The sequence below is a fragment of the Perissodus microlepis genome, chromosome 20, assembly GCF_051167445.1.
Source record: "Perissodus microlepis isolate ML-2025 ecotype Zambia chromosome 20, ASM5116744v1, whole genome shotgun sequence".
Lineage (NCBI taxonomy): Eukaryota > Metazoa > Chordata > Actinopteri > Cichliformes > Cichlidae > Perissodus > Perissodus microlepis.
In genome coordinates, this window is record NC_140480.1 from 24,850,922 (window position 1) to 24,861,159 (window position 10,238).

Sequence of the window (10,238 nt, forward strand, 5' to 3'; positions counted from 1 at the left end):
GGGGAGCAGGTCAAACAGACTGTGTCCAGGGTGAGAAGGGTCAGCTGATGAATGGAGGGAAATGGAGAACAGTTTTGGATTCAGCACCCTAAAAAACATAAAATTTACCAAAAATATCCCATGCAGTTGAAAAAAACATTTTTTTGCAGACCTGCAGTTTCTATCTATCGTGGTAACTCGTAACCCTATCGCCACCTCGTGCCCAAAATGACAAAAATACAACATAATAGAAAAAGTAATTTTGTTCAGGCATTTAGGCGTCTGTATGCTAAACATTGAGGGCCCTGGCGTAAACTTACTTTTTTGGGAGGGAAATGTAGTTTCAAACGTTGCCTTTTAGCCGCTAGTTTCCACTGTTTCGTAACAGCCAGTACTACAGCCCCCACAATTCCTGGCGTGCTCCAGTTCGCGTTGTGGGCGACATGGCGTCTTCTTGAAGCGTAGATAAATCGTAACTGTTTTGTTGACAAGTGATTGAGGTAAGCGCTAAATATTTGTAAGTATCATAGACTCTGACTGCGCTGTCCTACCTGCGATTAGCTGATTTTAATTTGGTTTAACCGGAGCTCTGTTGAGCAGCTTTCCTGGAGATAGTTAGCCTTTTTGCTAGCTAACGTAAGAGGCTAGCTAGCTTGCTGCATTTATTTTGTAGAGGATAGGAAGGTAATTCAGTTTCTCTTCTCGTTTAACAAGTTAGTCATTTTCGTTATTGGTTTGTAATTTCTGTTCGCACCAAAAATGTGTCGTTATTTGTTGCTCTAAGAGTTTAATCGCGTTTTCTATCGGAGAGTGTTGAGGAATAACAGCTATTTTCACTTTTTGGGGCACATCCTGATACCCGTTTTTAGGGCATAAGAAACTTATGCATCCACAAAACATATGTTATTTCTGTATTGCTATCGTTTTCATGTGCTTTCTCTTTTCGTATTTCACAATTTGATTGAGTTCAAAATTGTCAGCCATTAAAAAATGATCAAAATTACAGACAGAAAAATTAGACCAAAGGATTAAGCTAAATACACAAACGGACAAAGGTTGCAACACCCTTCCTTGCATGATCAGAAACAAAACATCACTCTGATCATCAGGCTACCCTTTTTACTTCTTCTTTTGCTATTGATAAGATATATGGCATGAATAATGTAAATATGTTTCACAATTTCAATATTGTCTGAACCAGAGACTCCCACTTTCTTCAAGTAATAGAAACAGATATTTGGCCTAAAATATTGAAATGACATTGCTTAAGTAGTTGTCCAGATAAAGCCATTTGAAAATGACTCCACCGAAAACTCTAAATAGGCTCGAAAATATCCCTAGCTTTATCACAAAAATAGTCTTATGAGCAAACTAACACTAGAAAGCTTTAATTTGACAGCTTGTCTCTTAAGAAGTGTATCATCACCCTGAAATATTTCTTCAGGGAAATCAAGGTTGGCCAGGCTAGGAATTTTTCTCAAATTTAGTCAACTGAACTTGAGCGTAATTCAATTAGAGGTGAAAAGAAAAACTGGATTTGGAGATGCTTACACAGCAATATATAAACAGTAACAGCTGGCAAACGCATGATCTGTACTCATTGTACATAAAGCAAATATAATGTAATATTAATATTAATATATGTCCTGCCACTGTGGTGTGATAACAGTTTTCACTTTTGTAAATGCAGTGAAAGCAGAGTTTAATGTCTGGTCTTTGTGCAGATGGCAGCTGACTCCACAGACAAGAAGGATGCAGACTCTTCGGGGACCAAAGACCGAGAGAGGAAACGCAGCCGTTCGCGAGACAGAGATCGTAAAGTCTCACCTTCCCGCAAGCGCCATCGTTCCCGTGAACGAAACCGCTCTAAATCTCCCGAAAGGTAACCGCTGCACAAAAAGAACCCATCAGGAACACCAGACTGACTTCTAGCTATTAATCTTACTGTGTACTTGTGTTATCTTTCCCTTAAGCTTTTTTGTGTCTGTGTGATTTTGTGTCATTACGATAGAGATCGACGCATGAAAGACAAGGACAGAGACAAGGACCGAGATAGAGATAAGGACAGAGACAGAAGCCGTAAGGACAGAGACAGCCATCGGCGCGATAAAGATCGCAGCAGGAGATCCAGGTATGTGACACTGATTAAGCTTCTTCGGTCAAAGCTGGCAATGGAGATTTTTAGTCATAATTATTTCATAATCCGTGTTTGCCTAAATAACACGCCAATATTTTTCACATTAACAAAAATTTGATATTCAAAGGAATTAAACCCAATTTAAGTGAAAATATTTTCAGTGCACAGTATTTTTGGCACTGACATGACTGTTGCCTCATATTAGAAAATGCCGATAAGGCCAACTGTTAGCAGTGAGGGGTTTTTCTCATAAATAAGCCTCGATCCTGCCCATTAGTTCATCCTATGTCTGAAAGAAGCAGTTTTACCTCCTCTCCCTTTAAGTCACCTTTCTTCTCAGAAGTCAGTTCTCAGCTGCACTTTCTCACTTGTTAACTAAACTCTTACCAAACATCCAGACGTTTGGATTTTGCTACAGTTAGCACTTCAGCTAAATTTCTGTTTTGCCGTATTTACATTTAGAAGCGCTTCTCCAAGATCAAAGGATGCCAAGATAAAGAAAGAGAAGGATATAAAAGGAGAAGATGAGGAGGATGAAAAAAAGAAGAAGGAAAAGGTAAAAATCTGGTTTAGTGTTTGTGTAAATTTGAACTGCCACTTCGGTTATTATTTTGGGTGTTTGACATGTGCTGTTGTTCAGGTCCAGCCGCTGTCTTTGGAGGAGCTTCTGGCCAAGAAGAAGGCAGAGGAGGAAGCTGAAGCAAAGGTGAGAACATCCATCCGTCTGTCAGTTTGTCCATTTTCTAAAGCTTTTCTGGGGCCAGGGCACATGGGCAGAAGTCTTAAGCAAAGATGGCCAGATCTCCCTATTCCCACCCACCTCCTTCCAGCTCATCCATGGGAACACCAAGATGGTTTCCAGGCTAAGCGTCCAGCACACCACACAGTGACTCCTGTAAGGCTGGATACTCTGAACTGTTGTAAGCCTAAATAGCAGTCAGAACCAGTTTCCCAACCCAAAGATGTTGGGAAGCAACACTTGTGTCCACCATGAATAACCCTAACATTATACCCATGCCTGCCCACCTCCTGTCACTGAAGGCGACTCCAGATTGTAGCACAGTCAACTCCTCTTTAGGAAACTGGTTCCACTTAAATCCAGGCCAACACATATTGCATCCGACCCCTACGGCACTGCAGGTGTTGGCATGCCAATGTCTCCTCTTCATGCTGTGCCCGACTGAGTCCTGTGGGCTAAGGGCCAGCTACCAAGCACTCTCGCTTGAGCTCCTTCCAGACTCCAGAGTGGGGAACCAAAAACTATGCCCTGCACGGGGTGAACTAGTCCTGAACTAGTTTTGTTTTTTTTTTTTTGTTTTTTTTCTGCATTTATGTTTTGTGAATTGCTCTTCATCTGGGAGATTAACTTTTCAATTTAAGATTATATTTTCTCTAAATTAATATTATTTCTTTTGCTTTGTGTTTTTCAGCCCAAGTTCCTGTCAAAAGCAGAGCGAGAAGCCGAAGCTTTGAAGCGCAGAGAGCAAGAGACTGAAGAGAGAAGGAGGATGATTGAAGAGGAGAGAAAGAAAAGAAGGACGTTTCAGGACATAGGGAGAAAAATGCTGGGTGTGTTTCAGCCTCTAACCTGAAACAGTTTGCATTTAATTACAGGATATTAACGTGTCGATAACCACCGTGATTCTTTGTTACAGAGGACCCTCAGGAAAGGGAGAGACGGGAGCGTAGGGAGCGAATGGAACGAGAGAACAACGGCAATGAAGATGATGATGAGCGACAGAAGCTCAGAGAGGAGAAAGATAAAGGCAAAGAACTCCAGGCTATCAAGGTTAGTTGCATGAGAAAGAGTTAAAATTACAGTTGTGTACAGATTGGGCTGACAGAAACTTTATTGTGTGTAGACTAACACACAAAACTTCCACTTATTATTTTGAGGGGCTTGAAAATTCCTAGGGGAAACTGGAAAAGCAGAATTTAAACCGATGTCCACAAATTATTCACAGGAGCGTTATCTTGGTGGGATCAAAAAACGGCGACGGACTCGCCACCTGAACGACAGGAAATTTGTGTTTGAATGGGATGCTTCTGAAGACACTTCGGTCGACTACAACCCGATGTGAGTGGATCGTGAGCACAAAATATATCCACAGATTAGGTCTTTGCGTTCCCTCGCTAAACTCTCGTGATCGGTCTTTGCAGTTACAAAGAGAAGCATCAGGTGCAGCTGTATGGACGAGGCTTCATCGCCGGCATCGACTTAAAGCAGCAGAAAAGGGAGCAGTCGCGTTTCTATGGTGACCTGATGGAGAAAAGGCGCACGCTGGAAGAGAAGGAGCAGGAGGAGTGAGTACAGTGGAGTATCTATAATGGAAAATGATCCTATATCCATAGTTTCACCTTCAGCTTCCGCCCACCCCCATCTAATCTTTGTTTTACCTCGCTTCAGGACAAGACTGAAGAAGATGCGTAAGAAGGAGGCCAAGCAGCGCTGGGATGACAGACACTGGTCTCAAAAGAAGCTGGACGAGATGACAGACAGAGACTGGCGAATCTTCAGAGAGGATTATAGCATCACCACCAAGGGAGGAAAAATCCCAAATCCCATCAGGAACTGGAAGGAGTACCCGCTGCCTGCACACATTCTGGAGGTCATCGACAAATGCGGCTATAAGGTCAGCTAGGGTTCAACTTATCTGGTTCTGTGTTTTGTAATTTTTCTTTTTTAAATTATTTTGTAGCTGTTCACTGTTTTTCACTGTGTTCAATTCAGTCTCCACTAAGGAATTTTTTTATTAATTTTTTTCTCTCCAGGATCCGACGCCGATTCAGAGGCAGGCCATTCCCATTGGTTTACAGAACCGTGACATTATTGGTGTGGCTGAGACCGGTAGCGGTAAAACTGCTGCTTTCTTGATTCCACTGCTGGTCTGGATCACCACCCTGCCAAAAATTGACAGGTAACTGTGTCTAAGATCCAATAATCTTCAGCAGTCTCAGAAATAATAACTCTGCATTTGGACTGTCTTACTGTGCCTCTACTATCTCTTATGATCCTTTGCTCTCTGTATGACTGGATGCAGGATCGAAGATTCAGACCAGGGTCCTTATGCTGTGATCTTAGCTCCGACTCGTGAGTTGGCGCAGCAGATCGAGGAAGAAACCATAAAGTTTGGTAAACCGCTCGGCATCCGAACAGTGGCTGTGATCGGAGGAATCTCCAGAGAGGACCAAGGCTTCCGACTCAGGATGGGTTGTGAGGTAAAACGGAGAGGGCTAGTTTTAGAGAAAAAAAAAGTGTTTCTGCCTGTGAAGCAAACTGAAGCCTCACTAACAAGTAGCTTTTAGTAGTTTTTGTTTGCTGTCAGTATTTTTACATCAAAAGAAGCCCATGAGGCTACTGAAATAAACTCAGCAGAAAGGCAAAGATGGTGCAGGACTACTGTTGCATTTGCAGAGCAGTAACGATCTCATCACAGGTGTAGTTTATGGAGGAGCTGCAGGCTCTAGTCTCTGACACACACACACACACACACACACACACACACACACACACACACACACACACACACACACACAGAGGTGATATTTCAACCAGGAAATTGAAGTCCAGGTGAAGTGAGAGCCGTTTCTTCAGCAGCAGTCACTGTAACCTTAACCAGAACCTTCAGAGGTAAACCCCCCCTAGAAAAACAAGAGAATGAAAGCTCCAATCCACTGCTTGTGTTAAACAGAAGCAGCGTTACTGAATAAAGAATCCAAACTGCTTGTCTTGTTTGCCACTAGCTCTTAAATTTGGCAGCTTTCTTGCAGACTTGGCTGCTGTCAGCCTGCAGCCAAGTTTATTTAATGTGTGTGGATGGTTACACTCCTGATTCACTCTGTTTATAGTAGAATGTTTCCAATCTTTATTTACAGTCTCCCACATTAAGAGCTTAATGGGAGAACACAGATATAATACACACATGCTTCTTGATAATTTTGTGCACATTCAAAACATGGACTGAAAGATGCTGCTGAACAAATTCAGCAGGATGTAAATTGTGCACATTTGCCAAATTGTAAATAAATTAAAAAGTGCAGAGAGTTGTGGGCTAACTCACCGAGCCATGAATATCTGTAATAAATTTGATGAAGGCATAAAGATTGGCACTTTTTCAGTTGTTTTTTGTTTGTTTGTTTTTTCTTGCTCTTCTAATTTCCAGGCTTCCAAGTTTATTTCATACTTTGTTTCTATAACTAATTTTGAGCATCAGTATCATGGGATTTGTCATTGTTTGAATGGTAAAACTGCATCAGTTTCATGTCTATGGCATAGAGCATCTATTGATGTCTTTTCTGAAAACCATCTGTATGTTTTGTGTGTGTTTGTGATGTGTAGTGCTTCTGTCAGTGTGTATATTATGTGAGTAAAGAAAGAGGGAAGCGGTACAGATGGTGGTACAAACAGTCCACATGGCTCATTCTCAGACGCTGGTAGCTTAGCAGCTTAAATACACACAGACTTTACACTGTGTTTTTTGGCAGGAAGTCCATCCTGGCTTTTTATCCATAAGGTGAGGATTCTACTTGAAAATCATCTGTTCACCAGCATCATATTTGTTTACATCGTCTAACAGATCGTTATTGCCACGCCCGGCCGTCTGATTGACGTGTTGGAGAACCGCTACCTGGTACTGAGCCGCTGCACCTACGTGGTCCTTGATGAGGCCGATCGTATGATTGACATGGGCTTCGAGCCCGACGTCCAAAAGATTCTGGAGTACATCCCGGTGACCAATCAGAAGCCAGACACCGAAGAGGCGGAGGACCCTGAGAAAATGACGATGAACTTTGAATCTGGGAAACATAAATACAGACAAGTAGGTCTTTCTTTAGCAGTTGGAATCTTCTGAAGGTACCACATGATTATCTGTTGAGTGTTTTCACTGACTGTGTGTCTGATTGCACCGTACAGACGGTCATGTTCACAGCTACCATGCCTCCCGCTGTGGAGAGACTGGCCAGGAGCTACCTGAGACGTCCTGCTGTGGTGTACATCGGGTCTGCTGGAAAGCCTCACGAGAGAGTCGAACAGAAGGTCCTGCTTATGTCGGAGGGAGAGAAGAGGTGAGACGGATGCAAGCATTAATCTTAAACACCAAAAATTTCACTTGCATCAAGATTCTAAATGTTTTGTATAATGTGCCCTTTGCAGGAAGAAGCTGCTGGAGGTTTTGTCGCACGGCTTCGAGCCTCCGATTATCATCTTTGTCAACCAGAAGAAGGGTTGCGACGTGCTGGCCAAGTCACTGGAGAAGATGGGGGTAAGTCACTGTAACCTGAACCACAATGGATCTCAATTTGGGGTCGAGATTTGGTAGAAGCTTCATGCTTTGGAGTAAAAAAAGTAACAATCATGTCAGGGGTGTCAAATATAAGGCCCGGGGACCAGAATAGGCCCGAGAAAGACTCCAGTCCAGCTCACTGGTTGATTTTGGAAATATGTGAAAGACAGCATTTTGGATTTTAAATATTTTCCTACAGATAAAGACCTGAAGCATTGCCACTCATAATACACCAAATCAATTAATGGATAAACAGATAAATGACATTTGATGTTTGTGCCAGCCTGTAGAAATTTCTGGGGACATTTTCTATAAAATATCAACAAATATTTGATTGATTGCCTTAAAATTATGCTCAGATACGTTTAAGGTCACAAGAGAAATATTCCTAGAAGTTTTTGTTGTCCTACTAGCAGATCAAATTGTCTTGTTGCACTAAAATTATATTAATCACTCAAAAAACCCACAGTTTTAGTATAAAGAAGAAGTTATGAAAATTTGGAAAGCCAGATACATTAAAAGGCAACAACAGCTTTTTAATGCACAGTATTAGCCTCAGCTGTACTTAGGGTTCAGTGCTAGTGTTGCATCCTGACATAATGCTGAGTTTCGCCATTTGTTGTCAGAAGTTTTATCCAAAATACAAAAGAAAGCCAATAAATCTCAGATGGAGGTTTAATTTTAATTCACTTTAGTATTTTAGGAAATCAGAAACCAAATATTTTGAGCAAAGATTAACCTCCACTGTTCCTCCTTCTCTTCTTCTTTGTAGTACAATGCTTGCACGCTGCACGGTGGCAAAGGCCAGGAGCAGAGAGAGTTTGCGCTTTCCAATCTCAAGGCGGGAGCCAAAGATATCCTGGTGGCCACAGACGTTGCTGGGCGAGGTATCGATATCCAGGACGTCTCCATGGTCATTAACTACGACATGGCAAAGAACATCGAAGGTAAGAGGCCTCATCTGGTGTGCAGTGTTTGTTTATTGACTGAAATTTAATTTTTGCCATAGGAATCGCTAAATGATTCACTGAATCATTGTTGCACTTTCTCCTCTTGCAGACTACATCCATCGTATCGGTCGTACGGGTCGTGCTGGTAAGAGTGGTGTAGCCATGACTTTCCTCACTAAAGAGGACTCGGCGGTGTTTTACGACCTGAAGCAGGCCATCCTCGAGAGTCCCGTCTCCACCTGCCCTCCAGAGCTGGCTAACCATCCAGATGCTCAGCATAAACCTGGAACCATCCTGACCAAGAAGAGACGCGAGGAGACCATTTTTGCCTAAAATGACCTTTATCAACTGAAGGGGGAGGGGAAAACCCCACCAACTGTTTATTTTTCTCCCTCTCAGGATCTGCTCTCTAGGTTACTCTCACACATTTTGTTGTTCTTTCCCACCTTGTCTTTGTGTTTTGGTCCCATCTGTGCGTGCACAAACACAGTAACTGGTGCCGAAGTCGTCAGCACACTGGTTCTCATCAGTGTGGGTGGATTTTAAGATAACTTTGTTTTGCGTCTGTAAGCCAGAACCAGGAGCAGTATGCAGGACCCCAATCTGATCTGATCTGTACTGTATAAATACCCAATGCACCAAATTACAGGCAGGATGTGAGTGTAGATGAGCAGTAAGTGCTGTGTTTTTAGTCATAATTTGAGTTTTCTATGTAAGAAACCTTTACCAAAAGTGACACCAGTTTTCTTTGCTTCAGATACATCATTTGATTAAAATGGAAACAGCTGTTTTAAATGTATGATGTGAATACAGCAAATTTGAGCTTCTTAACTGTCATACTGAGTTTTTTTTTTTTTCTTTTTGCATTAAATTACACGCGAAATGTGGAGTTTTCACAAGTAGAAGAGCAGTGTTTCCTTTCAACATGCCAATTATAGAGCTCTTCATATCTCCTTTAGTTTTCCTCTTGGCATTTCCCACCAATATTCTTTAACCTTTTTATTCTTTTGTTTAACCAGAAAAACTCTTTGACCCCAATATCTTTTATATAGGAAAACTCTTTAAAGCTCTTTATGTGTTTATCATATCTGTACTGTTTCCTTTATCTATGCCATGTGGCTCACCACCTTCAAGAGGCACCATAGGGGTCGGGTGCAGTGTGTGTTGGGCGGAGGCCCTAGCAGTCCAATCACCAGCTGTTGAGGCAGGCTTTTTGGACGTTGCAGTAATAATGATAGAGTAATGCAAAACTCCCTATTTCTTCAAAATTTACATTTGAAAATGAAGGAATATCGAACTATTACCTGGCAATTACGTGGTAGTTAAGTGGGACGTCATAATAACGCCATAATACTGAAGTTCAATCATTTCTACTAATACAAAGAGAGGCAGAAAGTTCTGTTTTTGAAACTATGAATAACTATAACTTTATCAATACGGAAAGTTAAATCTAATCTTAAAAGTAGAGAGGGTGTCCAAACTGGGACTTGTTCTACAGAAGAGGGGCCTGGACGCTGAAGGCTCTGCCTCCCATTCTTCTTTTAAATATCCTTGGAACCACAAGTAAGCCAGCAGTCTGAGAGTGTGGTGCTCTATTGGGGGCACTATGAGGTGTTTAAGATAAATAGCTCATAGATTATTCAAGATCTTGTATTTGAGGGCAAAGACTTTAAATTAAAAAATGACTCCAAGATTCCTCACAGTGTTACCAGAAGCCAGGAAATGCCACCCAGGTTAAGTACCTGGTTACACACCATGTTTCTAAGATTTTTTTAGGCCAGTATAATAACTTAACTTAGAGGTCATCCACATCTTCGTCTTTAAGACATTCCTGATGTCTGGTAGGTTTCATCTGACTTTATGGATAGATAAAGCTGGGTATCATCT

At 41.8% G+C, this 10,238-nt stretch overlaps 1 protein-coding gene across 1 annotated transcript; it reads left to right on the forward strand.

Moving 5' to 3' along the window:
- Window positions 1-353: 353 nt before the first annotated feature.
- ddx23 (DEAD (Asp-Glu-Ala-Asp) box polypeptide 23) lies at window positions 354-9,178 on the forward strand. Its single transcript, XM_084916318.1, has 17 exons — window positions 354-479; window positions 1,704-1,861; window positions 1,991-2,110; window positions 2,579-2,672; window positions 2,757-2,822; window positions 3,547-3,685; window positions 3,772-3,905; window positions 4,081-4,193; window positions 4,277-4,420; window positions 4,524-4,749; window positions 4,889-5,034; window positions 5,158-5,335; window positions 6,694-6,936; window positions 7,032-7,183; window positions 7,272-7,380; window positions 8,174-8,348; window positions 8,461-9,178. The coding sequence occupies exons 2-17, from the start codon at window positions 1,704-1,706 to the stop codon at window positions 8,682-8,684; spliced, it is 2,421 nt and encodes an 806-aa protein (XP_084772444.1). The 5' UTR covers window positions 354-479; the 3' UTR covers window positions 8,685-9,178.
- Window positions 9,179-10,238: the final 1,060 nt, after the last annotated feature.